This window comes from Stenella coeruleoalba, assembly GCF_951394435.1.
Source record: "Stenella coeruleoalba genome assembly, chromosome: 6".
Classification (NCBI taxonomy): Eukaryota; Metazoa; Chordata; class Mammalia; order Artiodactyla; family Delphinidae; genus Stenella; species Stenella coeruleoalba.
This window is the reverse complement of record NC_137151.1, coordinates 56,833,899-56,856,229: the sequence shown is the minus strand read 5'-3', so window position 1 is coordinate 56,856,229 and position 22,331 is coordinate 56,833,899. Positions and strand designations below refer to the sequence as shown.

Here is a 22,331-nt window from a genome sequence, read left to right as displayed (position 1 = left end):
GTAGCATTTTCTAGGAGTATGTTCTCAGATTTAATCATTCATTTATATTCCTTTCCTCCCCCTCCCTTTCCTCCTTCCCCTCCTCCCCCTCTCCCTCCCTGATAGTTGTGGGAAGAAACTATCTTGACTTAAGATAAGAGTTCAATTCTAAATGTGTGGCAAATAATTTCTCTTGTGGGAAAAATTATTTTCTGTTTTTTAAAAGCTAGGTCAGTGGAAGGTCCAATCATGTGAAGAGAAACTTAAATATGTATGTAAGAAAAAGGGAGAAAAATTGAATGATACAAGATCTGATAAGATGTGTCCTCCAGATGAGGTATGTAAAACCCCTGTGGAAATTTTTCTAGGCAATATTATACCTTCTTGGTTAGATATGGTAGTTGAGACTTAAATACTTTAGACTTGGAAAATAGAAGAAATTACTAGGTTCTGTTCATTTATACGTTAGAGCAAGCCAGAAGGTGGTGAATCATAGATATCGGCACTCTTACAGAAGAAGAAAGAGTTATAGGAAAACTAATTATCTATTCATGAATTTCTATAAAAATGTATATGATTATATCCTCAACGCTAATTTTTTACTTCTCTTACTTGTATTATTCTTATTCAAAAATAATTGAACTAACAACTGTTATACTCTTATGATGAGCTAGGCATTAGGGGTAAAGAAAGTTAAGACATTCCTTCTGTCTGACACAGGCTCACAGGCTTATGGAGGTTTTCTATGAAATTGTATCCCACTCTCATCATGTGTTTAAATTCCCTGTCCATGTCCTTAATTTCCCTTAGTTGTAAGATGTTACTTATGTAACAGAAACTGGCTTGTTATCAAGTGCAGAAGACAGTGTGATATTTCTCCTCTGATTTAGGGCTGGAAGAGACATGGAGAAGCCTGTTACAAGATTTACAAGGATGAGGTCCCCTTTGGAACCAACTGCAATCTGACTGTAACTAGCAGGTGTGAACTTTTAACTCTGGGTTCCTTTGCTAAATAATCTTCCTAAAAAAAGTGCGTCTTCAATTTATATAGTATTTCAGTCACTGTAAAAAACACCTACTAATTTGACTCTCATTTTGTAGATTTGAGCAAGAATACCTGAATGATATGATTAAAAAGTATACTAAGTCTCCAGAAAAATACTTCTGGACTGGCCTGAGAGATACAGATGCAAGTGGAGAGTATAGTTGGGGAAGTGCTGGTGGAATAAAGCGGGCTGTAACCTTTTCCAACTGGAATTTTCTTGAGCCAGGTGAGTGCCTTAGCCTTGAAAGCAGTAGAATACAGTGACTTGTGAAAGGCAGCATTCCTCCCAAATCTGTTCTTCACATACCTTTGAAATACGAAGGAGATGATGATTTTCAGGACTAGAGTCTGTCTACGGAACCATAAATAGAAGCAGCGACTATGTCTTCCCTATGAAATCCTCGGCAATTACCCAATAAAAGCTAGAAAACTCAGTTCTCAGAAACCACCATCTAATGGCACAGAGCTAGAAGCATCAGTGTGAGTTTGTTATCTTTTCCACATAGTCTCAAACAGAACCTAGAAGCTTCATTGAGGAGCACTTTACATTTTCACCTCTCTGCTTCTTAACTTCTTTCTGCAAAATTGAATGTGTTTATTTCTATTATTCTCAATGGGTGAGAATTAAGGAGGCAATGTATTATAGGTATTATTTTTTCTGAAAGGTAGTTTATCCTTCTTTAGCCTAAAGCGTTGACCATAATTAGTCATAGAATCAGAACATTTGAGCCAGAAAAGGCCTCAGAAGGCCCTTCTGATTTTAGAGTTGAGAAAACAGAGGCTTAGAAAGGTGACTTACTTGACGAAGGTTACCTGGTTATTGAATTGCTAAAATCCAGATCTGATTTCTAATTCAATGCTTTTTAGAGGACTTTCGCTTTTTATGAGACAGCATTCGACTTTTCTTCCTTTGAATTATTTATGTTTTCTTATGTTTGTATAATGGAATCATGAAGACCATTTTTATAACATAGAAATTGGAACATGTGAATGTGTAGTTAAACACATCGTTTGAAATAGAGAATGCCCACAAAATTTGTAATACATGATCATCAGTATAAATATGAGTGGTATTGATAATAACAAGGTCATCTTTTTACTTGTAGAAGATGGAGGATGCAGATGCTAATCCTGGTTAAATGTCATCTTAAATTAGAATGTTCTAAAATACAAAATACATGATTTCTTTTATAGACACTCAGACATTTTAGAGTCAGTGTCACATTCTTCACGGATAAACCTCAGTGGTCGGGGGCAGGGGTGCTTAGGAAGTAGCTGTAATAGCTATTCTCTCAGTCTGTAGCCAGAAAGACTGCCTGTAAGTCCTCTTTACCATTATTACTCCCAGATTCAGCCAGTTTGGTTTGCATTGGGCAAGCCATGGATAGGGGGTAGAATAAGAGAAAATAGCACACCCATCCAGGGTAACACAGCATTATTTTTCCCAGTTCCTTGTTCCTCTTGCTGTCCTTGTATAATGAGACATGAGACCATATGGCTTCTCTGTGTGATGGAATGGAAGTTGTCCTTATTACTTTGCAATGTATGTTCTTCTTGTCCTCTGTGCATTTTCAGCAGTGTGATGTAATGGGAAAGGGAGCATGGCATTTTGCCAGACAAATCTGGGTTCAAGTTCTGACTCCTCCACTCACTAACTATGATTGTGGGCAAGTCACTAATTCTTCATCTGGAAATGGATCTGACAATACAAACTATCTTTTAATGTTGTAGTGAGTAAATAAAATTCTGGCTGCCATAAAATTAATAGTAAACAAATGTATATTACCACACACCTCCTTCTACCTTTATGGTACCAGCTCTTCCTTTGGATCTGAATCTGAGAGTCTTGTTTTGAAGTTTACTAAGTTGCTTAAAAACTGTTGAAAGCTGTTAGGTGAATATGAACGATTTAGACTGTTCTGAGCATCATAGTGGTTTAGGGTACAGCTCTACACACACACCACCTAGATTCCAATTCTGGATCAGCAACTTTCTCACATGTGACCTTGGACAAATCACTAATCCTCACTGTACCTCAGTGTGACAATAGAATCCACTCTATGTGAGGATCAATTCACTTAATCCTCTTAGAATAGTACCTGGCAAGTAGTAAACACTTCTCTGTATTACTGTCATCATTATTATTGTGAACAACACATTTATTTCCTCCATTTTCTTTCCTATTCTCTCTCCCCACTTTGAATCAAATAAAGTGTGTAGACACTAGAAAATGTTTGGGCTTTAATTTTTTAATGTTTTTTAAAAATATTTATTTTATTTTTTGGCTGCTGTCGGGTCTTAGTTGCAGTACCTGGGATCTTCATTGAGGCATGCGGGATCATTGTTGTGGTGCACTGGGTTCTCTCTAGTTGTGGCATGCAGGCTTCTCCCTAGTTGTGGCTCACGTGCTCAGTAGTTGCGGTGCACGGTCTTAGTTGCCCCGCAGCATGTGGGATCTTAGTTCCCTGACCAGGGATCGAACCCGCGTCCCCTGCATTGGAAGGTGGATTCTTAACCACTGGACCACCAGGGAAGTCCCTTTAATGTTATTTTTAATTAAACTTTTCTGTTCAACCCCAGCTTCTCCAGGAGGGTGTGTGGCTATGGCTACGGGAAAGTCTCTTGGAAAGTGGGAGGTAAAAGACTGCAGAAGCTTCAGAGCACTTTCAATTTGCAAGAAAATAAGTGAGCACCCTGAGCCTGAAAAAGCAGCCCCCAAGCCTGAAGACCCCTGTCCTGAAGGCTGGCATAGTTTCCCCTCAGGTCTGTCTTGTTATAAGGTAAAGTAATATTCTCATTCAATCCCTCAATGAAGCTATCTGTCTACTCTCCTAGTCCATGTTTTTGTCCAAACTGTGCTCCTTCCCAGACATATACATCACCTCCTGAAGTGTTTGGGAGCACAGAGTCCTTGTCAGGGTATCATTGAACCTCTGGTGTCAGATGACTTATTCCCATATAAACGCATGTGCTACCCAAAAGAGCAGGGCCAGAGCCAGAACTGGCTCTTTCCTAGGGTTCTTTTGTTTTGGGAAATTGGGTGAGCTGCATGCCATGCTAATACTTTGCTTACGATTCTCATATCCCTTTAATTATTGTTGTCAAATGAAGAGTTCTGTCACTTCTTACAAGTCAAAAATTTTACTTTAGGGTCCGTGTCAGTCTGGCCTCTAGTTGACACTTTCAACAGGACCTGTTTGTGTCACAGTATATGGGCCTTTACCTATGACTTTATTACACTTCTAAGAGTCCATTTCAGGGGCCCACACATTTGACTGTAATTGACTTTGAACTTATGAATACTTTATGATTATACCAGGAAACAAATTAACATTATATTTTGTTAAGCTATTTCATATAGAAAGAATTGTAAGAAAGAGGAACTGGGAAGAAGCTGAGAGATTCTGCCAAGCACTTGGAGGGCACCTTCCTAGCTTCAGTCATATGGATGAAATAAAGAAATTTCTTCACTTTCTAACAGACCAGTTCAGGTAATACTTTTAGAATGAGATCTTCTCTGTTAAATTTGATGTCCTCTAGGTATTCAGAATTGACATGTTTTATTATCTAAAAGGGTTTTTCAGTACTTTAACAGTCATTCAACATCAAACATTTTTATGTGCAAGATGCTATGAGGGATTCAGAGATGAAGGAGACAGAGACCCCACCCTTTGTGTAGTGTAATAGTGTGCAGCAGTGGGGATAAGAAAAGTATGGTGGAAAAATCTAGAACACGAGTAGGGAGAGGCCATGGGAATTTAGAGGAGGGAGGAAGTGTTTCTGGGAGGTATAATTGGGGAAAATGTTATGAAGAAGGATGGTTCTTAGGAAGTAAGGTAATATTTGAAAGTTAAGATGGGAGAAAAAGCCAGGGAAAGCAGAACATAAGCAAAGGAACTGGGACTAGAATATACAGATATGGTGAAAGAGAAATGAGCCAAAGAACTTAGCTAGAAAATGGAATTTGGGTATAAAATTGAAACACCCTTTCTTGCCAGGGAAGGAGTTTAGTAAGTCAATAGGCAAAAAACAAACAAACAAAAACAAAGTGTGTGTGTGTGTGTGTGTGTGTGTGTGTGTGGAGAGAGAGAGAGAGAGAAACAGACAGACAGACAGACAGACATGGTAGGTAGATGCAGAACAATTAATTATAAGGCTATTACAGCCCAGCTGGTAGAAAACTACATTGCAGAAGGGCAGTAAGATGGGACAGTAAGGAAGTGATCAGAGATGTAACAAAGATGGAGTCAATAAGCCACTGTGATTTTGATGTTATGTAGAAGGAGGATTCCTGAACAGTTTTCTTGGTGTCCTTAAAGATAATGTGGAGAAATATGGGCAAGGTGTTGCTGCCATAGAGGGAATTTTTTCTGAAGCTTTGGGGACAATCATAGGTATGAGGGGCTTCTACTTCACAATTTATTTTTCCCCTCACTTTTTTTTTTCTTTTTTAAGAGAATGAACTTTTAAATTTATTTATTTATTTATTTTTGGCTGTGTGGGGTCTTAGTTGCAGCATGCGGGATCTTTCATTGCAGCACATGGGCTCTTCGTTGCAGTGCACAGGCTTCTCTCTAGTTGTGGTGCGCGGGCTCCAGAGATCGTGGGTCAGTAGTTGCGGCGCACAGCCTCTGTAGTTGTGGTGCGCGGGCTCCAGACATTGTGGGCTCAGTAGTTGTGGCACACAGCCTCTGTAGTTGTGGTGTGCGGGCTTCAGAGATCGTGGGCTCAGTAGTTGCGGCGCACAGGCTCTGTAGTTGTGGTGTGCAGGCTCCAGAATGTGGGGGCTCAGTAGTTGCGGCGCAATGGCATAGTTGCCCCGTGGCATGTGGGATCTTATTTCCCGGACCAGGGATCAAACCTGCATCCCCTGCATTGGAAGGCAGATTCTTAGCCGCTGGACCACGAGGGAAGTCCCTCCCGTCACTTTTTGAATCGAAAAGAAGACCAGAACTTGGGGTTTCCCTGGTGGCGCAGTGGTTGAGAGTCCATCTGCCGATGCAGGGGACACGGGTTCGTGCCCCGGTCCGGGAAGATCCCACATGCCACGGAGTGGCTGGGCCCGTGAGCCGTGGCCGCTGAGCTTGCGCATCCGGAGCCTGTGCTCCGCAACGGGAGAGGCCACAATAGTGAGAGGCCCGCGTACCGAAAAAAAAAAAAAGAAGACCAGAACTTGTAAATCAAGGATTCAGGGTATACCAGGCAAAATTATGGAAAAGAAATCACCACCTGGACATACCCTAGTGAATACTTTCCTGATCGTTTTGACTCAAAAAAACAAAGACTTCAAAGAAAAATAGCAAAAATAAAACAGGTACCAAAACACAAAATCCAGCTAGCCTTCTTCTCTAGGACATTAAATATAAGAAGGCATTTTAAAAATTGACATCTAAAGAGTTTTGAACTGGAAAATGTGGGCAATGTGTTGATCTTAGTTCCCAGTTGTGTGGTTTTTCATTTGTGAAGATAGTAATTGATAATGCTCCCTACTTGAAAAAAATTTCAGACATATTCCAGTTGAGAGATGAATAAAAATCAAAACACATGAACAGGCATTTTGTTGTTAAAGAATTAGAAGGAAGAATACATAACATAAAAACATAGTCCCAGTCTAAATAATGCAATATATGTAATTATAAAATTACCCTAAATTATCCTAAAGTTAGAATGTAATTATCCTAAATTCTGAAAGAGAAACAAGAATATTTTAATAAAACCAGGTGTTAACTCTGGTTAATACCAGAGTTTATAACTCTGTTTGTAAATAAAAACTGAGATGTAAAGAGATAAAATGATTGTGAAAACTGAAAGTATAATAAATTCTTCATTTTACCTGGAAATCATATTTAGAAACACAGAGTTTGTATTTTTTTAAAACTGTAAAGAGTATGTTCATCTACTGAATATGTAATGAGTGGGGAAAAAAAGGCCCATACAGCAAATTATAAAGGAATAAAATAACAAAGCATAAAGTCCGGCATAATGAAGATGGCAGAAGACCAAATGTATCCATTATCAGTTATGTTTAAGTCCAAGTTTGCAAATGTGTTCAGTAATGAAACCCAACTCTATGCTGTTGAAAGATACCTAAAACAAATCTTGCCAATTAGTACCTTTCCAGCCCAAGGAGTATTATGTTCTTTTCCTGGAAGGAAGGGACCACAAAGTGTTTCAGAATCAAAACATTTTGATAAAATCCATATTTTCTGACACTCTTTTTAAAATTAAAACTACTGGCAACATTTTCATATTGCAGCAATAATTAGTGCTGATTAGCCAATGGCCCACCAAAATGTGGCATCACTCTCCAATTTGTTATGGTCTCCAATTTATTACTCCTTGGCCACTTCACTTATGTTATTTTATTTCTTTATAATTTGCTGTATGGGCCTTATTCACCCAAGTAGCATTGAGTTAATAATCACAAACTTAATGTAAAACTTAGAATGGGAAAATTAAAATCATGGGCAAAATTATATTGTGTAAATGTGAATGAAAAAGCTAGAGTTGTAGTATTAATATTAGATAAAATACAATTGAAGTAAAAAGACATTAAATGGGAAAATGAGATCTTATTATTGATTAAAGGTACAATCTACAGTGAAGTTATAATAGTCAAGAACCTTTACACACTTAAGATATCAAAATGTATAAAGCAAAAATATTAATTATATTGCTAAAATTTTTCATAAAAAATAGTAATGAGAGACTCTAACGCTCATCTCATTTATCAACGAACGAGACAGGCAAAATAGAAATAACATAGAACATATGAATAGTATAATTAAGATTGATTTAATAATATCCTCTTTATTTATAGATTAAAAAGTGTGTATATACTTCCTCTTCAAGCTCTTTGCCTGGATCACTTAAAATAATGGATCTATTAGGCTAAAAAAAAAAAACCCTAACATTTCAAAGTGGTAGAATTATACAAGTTACATTAGAAGTGAAATCAAATCCCCTTCACCTAAAAATTCAGTGTTTTTTAAAAAAAATTTATTGGAGTATAGTTGATTTACAATGTTGTGTTAGTTTCAGGTGTACAACAAAGTGAATCAGTTATACATATACATATATCCACTCTTTTTTAGATTCTTTTCCCAAATAGGTCATTACAGAGTATTGAGTAGAGTTCCCTGTGTTATACAGTACATCCTTATTAGTTATCCATTTTATATATAGTAGTGTGTATGTATCAATCCCAGTTCCAAATTTATTCCTTCCCCCACCCTTTCCCCCCCATATCCATGTTTATTTTCTACATCTGTGACTCTTATTTACAAAATAAACATTCAGTGTTTTTAAGAACTCTTTTGGCAAGTAAATCAAAACTGTATAGATGATAATAAAAACACTCATTCTGAAATTCATGAGATATAACCAAAGCTATAGCTGGAGGTACATTAATAGCTTTAAGGGCTTTAATTATTAAACAAAAATAATGAAAATAAGCATTCACCTAAAAGTTAAAATATTTATCAACATAAATAAAAGGAAACCATAAGAAAGAACCTAATAAAGATAAAAGTGAAATGAATTAATTAGAAACTGGAAAAGCAGTAGAACTGACAAATCCTAGAGTTTTATCTCTAGAAATAAAACTACAAAACAGAGGAAAAAAATCTACTGATGACTAAATCATGAAAACAAAAAAGAAAACAGATACTTAAAATGAAACCTAAGTAACAGATTATAAAATCCTTTCAATGGAGAATTTTTTAATTGGTAAGAATCCTATGCATAATTCTACGTTATTATAATGAAATTATTAAAGTGAACAATATCTAGGGAAATATAAATTAGTATATAATTGATTTAATAAGTGGAAACCCAGTATTCCAATAGCCATGGAAAAAATGGAAAAAGTTAACAAAGAATTTCTTCCAAGAAAAAGATAGTAACTACATATATGGTTCTATATGTGATCTCCTTCATATCTTAAAAAAGAGATCATTACCACGTATTTCAGTAGTATAACCAAGAGATTGTATTCCATTACATAGAAACTGGTGCAAGCATTCAGTTTATTTCACAAATAGTCTAATTCTGATATCACAACCTGTCAAAGATAGCACAAAGAATTATAGACCAACCTCATATCTAGACTTGAAAAAGTAAATACTAACGGGGGATACAATAACAAACGCAGATACACTGCTTATTGCATGCCAGATAATGTCCTAAGTATTTTCTACTAACTAATCCTTACAACGGCCTATGAGGTAGGTTACTATGCCCATTTTATCTAAATGGGGAGATGGAGACACAGAGAAGTAAAACAACTTGCCCAAGGTTATATAGTTAGTAAATAAAGGATCCAATATATGAACCCATTAGAGCCCACTTACTTAACCGACTGTGTTATAGTACCTCAAAATAACATGCCTTGATCATGTAGGATTTCTTCCAAGAGTACAAGGTTGGGCCAGTATTAGGAACTCTATATATCTAGTCAAATACGTGATCATCTTAATAGGTGCTGAGAATGCATCTGGTAAAATTCACTATTCATTCCTGGTTTTATATATAAATATATACTTAACATAATTAACACATAATTTCTTATTAAATTAAAAATAGAAGTGTAGTTCAACTAATAGCCATATGACACTTAATGATTAAACATTAAATGCATTTCCATGGAAGTCAGAAAAAAGGTAAAGATGCCTAGTATCATCACTTTTGTTGATCTTTGTTTGGAATTTATCCCCTGTTCATTAAGATTTAAAAAAAGAACATTACAACATGCAAGTATTTATAATGTATTAAGTGGGAAGAAAGGCAAATTATAAAAGAGTAGAAAATATACTATTTACATCAAAAATTAGACTGCAAAACTACGTCAGAAAAGATCATCGTTGTTACCTCTGGAAGATAAGATTTTGAATGCGTGTTTAAATGTTTGAACATTTTTCCACATTTTCCAGATTTGCATTAATATGCTAACGATTGTATTTTCTTCATTAAAGCAAGTAAAGTCTCACTACAGTGTGCTTGGAATCTGATGAAAAATACAATACATGCGTTCCATAAATAATCATTTATTAAGCATCTGTTGTATAATTTCTAGTATTTTAGACTTCATTTTCTAGCATTAGAAATTAATATTCAAAATTTCATTGCACACTAAGCTAATTTGAATATACAAACTCTTAAGTTTCTTTCAAGGTGAGTGTTTCTTAGCTACTGCCCACAACCTTGAGAGTAGAGTATAATGAATGCAATATTCAGACCGAATCTTTCCAGACATACATTTATTAAACAGTCATTGAAGCAGGCAAAAAACATGTTATATAACCTGTCTTGTAAGCTTACAACATCCCGGTAGTCTGTCCTTTTAGGTTCCAGTGACCATCTTGGCATGGAACGCTCATTTGAGGTAAATGTGACAATGTTCCAAAAGCAGGATTCTTCTGTTCCCACTATAGCTGGCATCAGGCAGTCCCAGTCACCTGACCCAATGACTGGACATGGGACCATTAAAAGATCAGGCCCCAGGGCTTCCCTGGTTGCGCAGCGGTTAAGAATCCGCCTGCCAATGCATGGGACATGGGCTTGAGCCCTGGTGCAGGAAGATCCCACATGCCGTGGAGCAACTAAGCCCGTGCGCTATAACTACTGAGCCTGCGCTCTAGAGCCCGCAAGCCACAACTACTGAGCCTGCGCTCTAGAGCCCGTGCTCCACAACAAGAGAAGCCACCGCAGTGAGAAGCTTGTGTACTGCCATGAAGAGTAACCCCCGCTCGCCGCAACTAGAGAAAGCCCGCACACAGCAACAAAGACCCAATGCAGCCAAAAATAAATTAATAAAAATAAATAAACTTTTTTAAAAAAGAGGGATCAGGACGTAGATCCATTTCCAGTGGTACAAGATACCAGCCTCACGAGATTCTCATACCCTTTCATGAAGAGTGAGAGTGTCCCTAAGTATTTTTAGCTATTCCTCATATCTTCAATTTTACCAATGAGTGCCCATTTCTAAGATCATGCTGATTAACAAGCTTCTAAGTTTGCTGATATTAACCTATTTCTGACATTTACTCTGCTAACAACCAAAGTCTCAGGTACGGCTTTTGGACTGCAGTCTCCCTTGTGGTGGCTGCCTCTGGAACATAACCTTTGTAATGCCCTGCTGACCCTCCCTGAAGAGAGAATTTCAGCTGGGCAGCTTGCTAGCCCCTAGATCTCAAGCTTGACACACACAGTATCATACTGTCTAAGCTAAAGTATCTTTAAGGAAAATACTGACATAAACAAACTGGGTTTTGAATCAAGTTCCTAACCCAGCAAGAGATTAGGAACCTTTAAGTGGTTCAGGGAGCCATGGATAAGTACTAAGCAATGAGGTTGTGGATACAGTCAGCCCTCCATATCCACACGTTTCACATCCGCAGATTCAATCAACTTCAGATCGAAAATATTTGAAAAAATTTCTGGAAAGTTCCAAAAAGCAAAACTTGAATTTGCCTCATGTTGGCAACTATTTACATAGTATTTACACTGTTTTAGGTATAATAAGTAATCTAAAAATAACGTATATAGGAGGATATGTTTACGTTACATGCAAATACTACATCATTTTATATAAGGGACTTGAGCATCTTTGGATTTTGGTATGAGGGAGGTCCTGGAACCAATCCCCTGTGGATACCAAGGGGCAACTGTATTTGTGGGAATCAGTTGATGAAAAATGGAATATCATATATGATATAAATGATCATTAAGAGCTTCTATATACAGAACAAATTACACTAGAAAACAAAAGTCTGAGAGGTAATTAAGGACTCTTTCTTGATTTTTTAATTTCTAATCACACTTGATGTGTTCTCCCCCTCAATTAAAAATTTAAAAATACAGGTTCATTATGTAAAATTGGGGAATGTAAAAAGTGATAATGAAGAAAATTAAAATCACCTCAAATCCTAGCTCCTAGTTATAAACTTAGTTAACATTTTGTGTAAATCTTTTCCATTTTCTTCTATTCCTATCATATACTTTATTTTCTACAGAATATACAATGATTAGGTTTTTTTCTGATCACAGAGGAAATGTATATTGAATTTAGAAAACAGAAGAGCACAAAGGAAAAACACATCACCTAATCCTTTCACTCATAGGGACTATATTTTATTTGTACTCATCCTAGCAGCTAATATAGTACCATGTATTAAGCAGACTGTAACGTCTGCTTAATACGTGCTCCATTAATAGAGAGATCATTTGCCCATGCTATATTTAGACAACGTATTCTAAAACTTATTCAATATTATAACCATGGCTTGAAGGGAAGAAAGGAAGCCAGCCCATTTATATCAGAAAATGATTCTAAAGCTTATTCCTTGAACACCTTAGCTTTTTATTGCAGGGATTGACCTTGCTCAGCAAGACGTCCATTGCCCAAATTGTGTTTTGCCTGCCAAGGAATAAGGTCAGATTACTGCTCTACTTCTCACAATCTAAGTTCCATGTCTCTGTATTTCAATGAAAAGGGTTCATGGTGCACCAGATCACTAAGGCTCTAAAATCTTTGCAACTCTTAACAGCAGCCCACCAGGGAAAGCCATTGTAGAACGAAAGTAGTTTTAGGATTAGGGAAGAAAGCCTTGTTTGCAGTGCGATTGCTGCTGTATGCACTACCTCCAGTGATGTGGCATGAGTGGATTTGGATATAAATCTAAGGCTTTGCAGACTAAGCGCCCTCATCAAATAGTGTTTACTGGGGGTTATGGTTGAGGTGCTGTTTTCCTTAGGAACCAGATGCAGCAGGAAATTTGATTGAGAGTAGAAATTTTAACGCAAATACACAAAGTAACCTTTCGTGCAATGTCTTCTTAACCTCATAGCCTTAAAACCATATACTTAGTGTTTGGAGCAGAAGAAATTTATATACAGAGAGAAATTTTCAGTTTGATTTAATTCCTCAGTTATGATCCATTTCTAACCACAAAATTTTTTTCTTCCCTCAAATTTTTGAAAATCCACATTAGAGGTGTGCAACAATTAATGTGATTTCGAATTTCTTCTTCTCTTTATCTACCTACAGACAAATCAGGCCAAACCAGGAAGAAGTTACAAATGAGGAAATATTTTCCACCTCTTACCACACACACAAAAAAACCCCACAAGTAGCTACTATTTACTATATTTATAACCGAATAGTAAATCTCTTGAAATGGAAGCTAAAAACTATAAAGGTCTGGGTTGCAATGAAGTTCAGTCTCAGAAAGTAGTGAAGATGAGAAGCTTCGGACAACGGGATAAACTTCTCTCTAGGAAACTGTTCTCTGAGATGCAGCAGAGGAGGCAGAAATGGGCTTGAAAGCAGAGGTTTCTAAGGGAAGATGGGGAGCTAAGAGCAGACTGAGTGGAAATGGTGGGGACAGACCCCTAAAGAAGCTTTCTGTGGGAGCTGCCTATAGAATAAATGCAGATGGCAAACGATCTTTGATCATCTTGCAGTCGTACTGTTGATTGTGCAAAGAAGATAAAATATCTAATGCTTACTTTAGGGAAACACAAAATTCCGCACAAATTCTCCAGGCCCAAATACATAATCTACAAAAATTAGAAAGAAGTGAAGTTTGAGGAAGCAAACTTGACCTCCTCTTTATTTTAGCTGTCTGACTTTAATTATAATGTATATGGCAATTATCTAGACCTGGTGGTTTAGAAATCCAGCAATCAGAAAGTATGATACATTTGGAAGTCCGTAGGAAAGCTCTGATTAGTTGAAGACACAAACTGCAAAATCCTTTTTTAGCTGCTAAATTCAAACTAGACTTAATTGTCTCCACTGGAGTTATCTTAACTCTGCAAATTGGTAATCTTTCTTTCTGAAAGAAAACAGTAAAACAATAAAAACTGAAAGGGGACCGCCCTCATATTCCATTGCAGTAAGTTGAAAAGCTTGAGGTTGGTAAGGTGAAAAACATGCTTATTGATGTTAAAATATGAGGGAATGTTGAACAGAGGAAAGAGACAAAGAAAAGCAGTTATTTCATTAAAAAGTGAGAAATTAATTTAAAATTAAGTTTGTTCCTGCCTTGGATTCACTGGCAAATATTTTTAAATGCAGACTTACTGTGTTTCCCAGCAGTCTTGTAACTGTACGTTCCATATGTTCCATATATTCTACTGAACTTGAGAGTAGGGATTAACTTTAGATTTGGGTTCTACCCCTTTTCTAATATGTGTTCTATTTATACTTAGCATTTATGTATGCATTGTTTTGCATATATAACATTCACTCTTGTACTGGTGGTACATGACATATACAATCAGAAGGTTAAATTATATGGAAATAACCAGCATCACCAACCCACCACCCCCACCAAAAAAAAAATTGCATGGTAAATGGTCTACTTTTTAAGGCCTAAGAAGTATACTATATTTTAGAGAGTATTTTCAAATGAAGTTAGAGGTGGAGAAATTTCTTATGGTTATATCGCTTCAATTTATTGAAAATATCTCCCTGGTTTGAGTATAAGTTTAATTGAGGGGAAGGGATCACTTACAATGTATGTCCCTGCCTCGATATGTTGTTGTATGTATTCTTCCTTGGAATGCCTATCCTTTCTCTGCTCAGCCAACCTGAATACTGGCACGTGGTAAACACTTAGATTATGGCTCGAAAGAAATGTTGGCAATTCTTCAAAGACTGTCTTTTGTCCTATTAACTCTACAAAATGTTTCCTGACTTCCTACAGTCCACAGTGACCTCTCCTTTTTCCGAAATTTTTGTAGTGCTTAAAATGTATGCCAATTTTTATCATTTGATGTTTTTCAAAAATGGCCTCATATTTTCTTTGTTCATATATATCTTGTCTCCCTGACTAGTTTATATGCCACTTGAGGGTAGATATTATGTCTTGTACTTCTCTGTATCATCATTGCACATAGCTCAATGCCTTGTACATAAAAGCATCATAGTTATGACAGTTAAATATATTCACTTAAGTGATTGCTTAATCACTTAATTAATCACTTAATTAATATTGCTTATATTGCTCTGGTATAACCCATGGAGTTTGGTATTTAGAAAATACTGATACTTGAATGCTTGTTTTACTTTAAACTTAGTGGGCAGAGGGAATTAAATTTTTTTTAAAATCTCATTTAATAAAAGGTTAGCCAAGCCAAAGGTTAGCCAGGTTCTTCATTTTAAAGAAAAGATACTTGATAGTTATAGACAAATGCTTTAAGGAAATGCTATGGTTGTTTTTGTATCTGAAAACATTATCTAAAATTGAAGCGCTTCAGTAAAAGTTTTGAATTAATCATATACTTTTTTCCCCCTCCTAAGTTGTTCAAAGCAGAATAGTTTTTGCCTTTCATATGAAGAAAATAACATAAAATTTAGTTTAAAAAAGTCTGGTACTTTTTTGACAGCTACCCTGTAAATAGGGTTCAGTTTCATTTCAGGAGACTTGTTTATATAGCTTGAAACTATGTTTCTCAGTTAGTGAGAAGGTCTTCTGAATAAGCTTACATGTCTTAAGCATTTTAGACATGTGGATACTAAATGTTTTTGCCAAATGCTGTGCTCAAATTTTCTTAACACTTCCTTTTCACATAGTGACCAGCGTTGGCTTTGGATAGGTTTGAATAAAAGGAGCCCTGACTTACAAGGATCCTGGCAATGGAGTGATCATACACCAGTAAGTTTAATCTTTCTCGTTTAGGATAATATGGAAAGAGTATTTATTTCAATAACAAGAAAGTTGATTGTTAATTAATATAGCCATACAACCATTAAGTTATGTAGATGTATCTTTATTGAAATGGAAATAGATTCACATATATGAAGTGGGGAAAAATAAGTTACTAATCTCACTTTTATTAAAAAAATAACCATACACATAGTCTCTCTACATATAATCCAAAATACATAAAAATATAGATATATAAATATAGCGGTAATTTTGGGGTAGTAAAAGTGATTTTTTTTCTTTTTCTTTGTTTTTTTTTCCATTTTTTCATAATGAGCAACGTTTATTTTTATTATTTAAAAATATGAGTTATATAAAAAAGAAAGAATTTTAATTGGAGGAAACAATTCAGGAGAACCTTAAAAAGTCCTTAAATATTATTTCAAATGTTTACATTATCCTAAGGAGAGGTTTTAGGTAACACATAGAGGAGCAAATTATTCTCAGGTATTAAATATTTGCTCCACATTACCGTTGTGTCAAGTCATTGCGTGTTCTTTCGAAATGTAAAATTCCTTGACTTCATTTTCAAATTGTAGCATATCCAAGAATAGTCAATCGAATAACTAACATTTCAACACATGCATTTAAAAAAAGTATTTTGCAAGCTCCTGATTCTTTATGACTCCAACTGTGAACTTAATACATGATTAACCTCCACTTCTGAAACTGTAGCCTCCTTTGTTTGGAATCTGAAGACCTCATGGCATTTTATAAGTCCTCACGTGATTTAGCATCCTGACATAAAAAAGAGATGAAAAAGTTTTCCTCTCTTGGCTTTTGAACACACTTGAGTTATTAAAGCTGCCTAAATTACATCTAAATTGCAGATATTTATACATCAGTCTTAAGTTATCAAGCCTCTCTTGTCTTTTAAGGTGTCTACTATTATCACGGCAAATGAGTTTCAGCAGGATTATGATATCAGAGACTGTGCTGCTGTCAAGGTCAGTACAATGCTGGAAAGTCTGCATATTTAAAAAATAAATCTGGCAGTATGTGCAGTCAGGCAACAGACCCATGAAGTGCCTTTTGCGTGTGGAGCATGATATTGGGTGCAGTGGGAGGTTAGAAGTACACCCATGGCCCAGCCCTCAAGCAACCTAACTGACACTTAATTTGAGAAGATAAAATTCATATTCAAGAAAGACGACTCTTGTTACTATGCAGTAATAAGCTCCAAATGAGTGGGCTGAGGAGGGTTAGTGAAACTCAGAAGAGGAAGTGATTTCTATTGCCTATTTCCAGAAAGAGGTGGGACCTCAACTGGACCTTTAAGGATGCATAGAGTTTGTACAGGTAGGATAGGGTAAGGCATAAAAGAAAGTGGGAGTGGAAGGGAGAGGCTAGGGCAGTGAGGGGAACAATGCAGATCAAGAAGTTTTAGTTGGTGCTGTGGTTGAAAACAAAGGTGGGAAGTTAGACTGATGCCAGGTTAAGGAGTTTGTGCATTTTTTTGGTAGGCAACAGAGCATGATTAACGGTTTTTGTCAAGAACTACGGAGGGTGTGAGAAGATTCATCTTGAGGCAGATTTCAAGATGCAAAAGATAGGACCAGAAGACATGGAAGACCAGTTAGGCCTCTTCCTTTGCAGACTTCATTTGTTTATTCGTTCCATAAGTAGTATGTCCAAGCAGTCTGTGATGCTCTGGGGGGTCAACAATGACAAGATATAAAACAGTCATTGTCTTCACAGAACTTACAGTCTCGTAGGAGGTAAAGACAAGTAAAAGGGCAATTACAAGGGCTATGACAGACAAAGTGTATGTTTTATGCAAGAACAAGAGTGTTCCAGGAGAGTAACAATGACGGTGATGATGGTTATGATACAGCAGCTAACACTTGTTGACTCATGAGCCAGGCACAGTCATGTCACATATATTATCTCACTTAATACTTAAGCAACCTTGTCAGGTAGGTACTGTTACTGTATCCATCTTACGGGGAAGAAATGTGAGCTCTGAGTAACTTACATGATCACAGAACTGAAATTTAAACTCAGGTGTATGGGTCTACTATGCTATGTATGACATTTACAGAAACAGTCAGAAGGGGTATTTGTTTATGGAGAAAATAGTAGTACATTTTAGTTTTAACTGATGTCTTGAATCCAGGCTTGCAGTAAGAAATATGCTGTAGTAAGTTAGAATAAAGAAACTGGAGTTGAAGGAAAATGTTCATTAAAAAAAGAGTTCTCTAATGGCCTAGTGGTTAGGATTCTGGGCTTTTACTGCCAGGGCCCAGGTTCAGTCCCTGGTCAGGGAACTGAGATCGCACAAGCCATGCAGCGCGGCCAAAAAAAGAAAAAAAAAAAATCGCAAAGGGCCAAGAAGTGGATTTGAGGCGATTACCAACATTTTATAAAATGTAAGAGGATGAGGAGGGAGGAGACATCTAGAAAATATCTTTGCTATGTAAGCCCAAGAAAGAGATTCAGGAAGATGATTGACCAGAAACGTTGCACGAAGGTTGAGACCAAGTACTGAGAAGGCCATTGGAAAGCATTATTTCAAAGTAACTGTTTTAGTAAAACACTCTGTAGTATCATGCTGTTTTTATAGAATTCCCAGTTTAACACATGAAAGAATGAAAACTTAATAGAAGTTTGTGAAGTTTCCAGAACACTGATGCAATAAACTACATTCTATGCAAGTTGTGTCCCTATGTGTGAAAAGATTGGAAGAACCTACCAAAAAAACTAAATAGAAGAGACATTGATCAGTAACAAGGCCAGCTAGGGCAGTGTCTGGAAGGAGAATCTTACCTCACCTGCCACGTTCTAACCCTCCAGAATGTTGCCCTTAAGAGATAGCAGTCCAAAAACTGATGGATGCTCCTACCAGGTCCTGTCCTCCCCTTTCCTTTCCCTGTTGCTTGCTGCCTGGAATTTGTAGAGAGCCATCTTAGACCACACAGAGGAGGGCAATATCCCAGAAACACAAAGCAACGCCAAAGGTGGAACTTGGGCCCCTGATGCCAGACTTTTATGTCACTTTTCACAGATCTGCTATGATCACAGGCTGGTGTTTGGAAACCACTGAACCAAATATTCTTTTCTAGCTTGATCTTCCCAAAATTTAAAGTTGCAAGATTCTACAATTTCATATCAACAAAAAACAGAAAAAAAAAACCCCAGTAATTTGCATTTTGGACATAAACATGACCCTATGCTATATTTTATCAGTCCCTTTGAAGGCTCTTGCTTAGACTGTTACTGCTTAAACACTGCATTCTTTCATGTGTTCATTCATAAACATATATCCTAGGTGCTAGAGCTAAAGCAGAGTTAAAGACCATAGGGCTTACAGTTTAGTGTTGTACAAGGGCTGCATCAACTTGAAAATATTCTACAATCCTCTTCCTCCTTTAGGTCATTAATAGGCCATGGCGAAGAAGGTGGTATTTCTATGATGACAGAGAATTTATTTATTTAAGGCCTTTTGCTTGTGATACAAAACTTGAATGGATGTGCCAGATTCCAAAAGGTAAATGTAGTTATTCCTTTTCACAGTCTTCTCGTGTGAACTTGTGAATGCTGAGCCAGAGTACCTAGGAGGGCATTTTAGTCTATAATTATAATTTTAAAAGCCTTTGACACTACAGTTAATATATTAAGCTCCATCCTGCCTGACTCCTACCCCTAGTAAAATGCTGCCTTATTGAAATTAGAGACTACCTTCCTCCTTTGTCATGAAAGAAATTGTACAGGAGATAAAATTTAAGGCTAATTTAGGGAGATTAGGTCTTGGAATGAAGGATTATTTCAAGTGAAAGGACAGACGAAGTAGAGAGAATCATTTTAATTTTTATTGTGTTGCAAAATGAAGGACGAAATGAAGACAGGCTTGGGAAGAATGAAGCAGGTCCCGAATCTAAATTTTACAATTTAGAAACAGTTTTCAGTGAGCTCAAAATTACTAGTAGTTTTATCTCATTCAAATTCAGGAAACCAGTTAGCTTGATAGTAGAGCCTTTGGTGACGAAACAGAGAGAAAGGGTAATAAATAGATATCCTTTTACTTCACTTTTTAGTAGGAAAATGTCAAGGATGTATTACAGAAAATGTTAAGATTTTAACTCCCAAATTATTTTTAAGCAGATATTAGATACGTTAAATTAATTAATATAATGGTAAATGCACAGGAAGTTCCAAAATGAATTTCTGAACTGAATGTAAACAGATCATTGAAACTAAAGGGGATTCCTCATATAAGTTCTCAGAAACCCAAAGATTATCTCATGGAACTGCCCAGTAGGAGACTGTTCTTCTTTCCTAAACAAAGCTACCATCTTGCCTTTAAAAGAGCTTCAGATGCAACATCCAGTGCAGTAACTGGAAAGTCTCTTTCACAGGGCAAACTGGGGGGTCATTAATAAAAGGGGAATTGTGTGTGTGTGTGTGTTGATGGGGTTTTTCTTTTGTGTGTGTGTGTAATTTACTTTTATTTATTTATTTAAATTTGTTTATTTATTTATTTTTGGCTGCGTTGGGTCTTCGGTGCTGCATGCGGGCTTTCTCTAGTTGCAGCGAGCGGGGGCTGTTCTTCACTGCAGTGTGTGGGCTTCTCATTGCGGTGGCTTCTCTTGTTGTGGAGCATGGGCTCTAGGTGCGCAGGCTTCAGTAGTTGTCACAGGCTCAATAGTTGTGGCTCATGGACTCTAGGGCACAGGCTCAGTAGTTGTGGTGCATGGGCTTAGTTGCTCCGCAGCATGTGGGATCTTCCCAGACCAGGGCTTGAACCCGTGTCCCCTGCATTGGCAGGCGGATTGTGAACCACTGCGCCACCAGGGAAGTCCCTGATGGGGGTTTTCTAAAGGAGAAATTATACCTGAGTTAGTTAGTCCTGATTATTGATTAAACCTGAAAGAAGAAAAAAGGAAAACCATACCTTTCAAACAAGTGGCAAAGTAACTAATATATAATTAACTTGGACAATATCTCTGGCTTGAAGCATTAGTTGTGACACTCCTATTATTCTTTGGTATTTGGCATGCCACAGAGAGTGTCACTGCTCCCTCCAAAGTATGCTTTCACTGGTAGCTGTTCCCCTGCCTCATGTTTTGAGTACTGAGGCAGACCCTAGAGTATACACCAGGAAAACCTTAGAAATGACAAACCAGTAACCACAGGAAATATTATGAAGAACATACGGTTTTCTTTTTTCTTTTTAATGTATTTGTTATTTTAAACAAAAGAGAAGGGAATTAACTAGCTTAGCAAACATAAATCAGGTAACCAAATAAATAAATCTTTTAAATAATTGCACCCCTGCTCTCTCCAATACAGAAACAAAATTAAAAACTAAAGAACTTCCTGCCTCAGCCTATTTGCAGTCATTTGAAGCAATCAGTGATGGATTGATCCAGGGTTTAAATGTTATATTAACTCCCCTTTGACAGTCCCTAAATTTCTGAGTTACAATGTGTCACATTCACTGGTTGGATATTTTCTTGGCTATTAGAACAGCCAAAGCCTGCTCAACTGGACACTTTTGTATTAATCTGTGTTTTCTGGTTTTCTTAAAGCAGTTTACCTCTTCAATAGCCCAAATCACCAAACCTTTTCTCTAGCTCTTGCCTTTTTTATTACCGCATACAGCTGGTTCTAATTAGTCCCCTCCTCTCTAAAAGGGATATTTTGACAACCTACTTTTTTTTAATTATCATAATCACTATGGATATATATACTTTTTAAATATTCCTTTTTAGTTGCAAAAACAGTAGCAAAAATAACGTTCATAAAAGTGTTTTTAGGAAAATGACCTATAAACACAACTTTTTTATATTGTGTTTCTTGATACCTTGTACACACATGCATGTTTGCAATCCTGTGTAAAAAGGCACCTTTTATTTTGCTTTTCTCACTAATTTAAAGAAATTTAAAGGTTAGCCATAGCTTTCCCCCAACATACAAATGGACAGAATTCTTTGACAAGATTACAAACAAGAAACTATGTCTATTTTTTTTAACTGATTTGCAGCATTGTTAATGGAAATTATCCAACATACAGAGGACTGAGTTAGAGAGAAAAACCACAGATCCTGGATATATAGGCAGTCCTCGAAGTAGGGTCCTCTCGTGCATTGGCCCTGATACAATAGCAAAATTAAGAACAGCTATTTTACCCTGTAATTTCTAAAATTCCTCAGATTATGTCTTTGGCTTGAAACCACGTGACCTATGACCAGCATAAAAAGGGAGAGGAAAGCAGCTAGCATCCTGAGAGGAACTGTTCTGTGCCTGGCCCTGTGCGGGGTGCTTGCATAGGGGTGATCTTATATGATCTTTACATTGTCTTTGTGAGTTAGGTAGGAGAATTTCATTTTTATAGAATAGAAAGTTGGGGCTCAGGGAGTTAAACAACGGATCCCAAGTAGCACAGCAGCAGAGTCTGAGGGCGTTTAGACACTGACTCACCCAACTTCAAAGACCATAATTCTTTGTACGGTACCATATTTCCTGCTGGGTGAATTTTATTATTTTCTTCCCAGTTTTGTCTCTCATTTTCTCAAAAGTTTCAGTACTGGATCACAGAACATTTTTTTCCAAGGATATCTTGGGAGGCAATAAACTCTACCAACCTAAGTGTATTC

General features: G+C 36.8%; 1 protein-coding gene across 6 annotated transcripts in view; it reads left to right on the top strand.

Moving 5' to 3' along the window:
• Positions 1-22,331, top strand: part of LOC307187647 (CD302 antigen) — a 128,857-nt gene that overhangs the window by 28,339 nt on the left and 78,187 nt on the right. For 5 of the 6 annotated variants that reach the window (XM_079924023.1, XM_079924020.1, XM_079924019.1 and 2 more), the window contains 8 exons: positions 206-316; positions 870-958; positions 1,081-1,250; positions 3,605-3,804; positions 4,373-4,515; positions 15,603-15,684; positions 16,614-16,682; positions 19,108-19,222. In XM_079924023.1, the coding sequence (XP_079780149.1) occupies positions 206-316; positions 870-958; positions 1,081-1,250; positions 3,605-3,804; positions 4,373-4,515; positions 15,603-15,684; positions 16,614-16,682; positions 19,108-19,222 (979 nt within the window). The remainder of the gene's footprint in view (positions 1-205; positions 317-869; positions 959-1,080; positions 1,251-3,604; positions 3,805-4,372; positions 4,516-15,602; positions 15,685-16,613; positions 16,683-19,107; positions 19,223-22,331) is intronic. The other variant, XM_079924017.1, reaches the window with a different exon arrangement.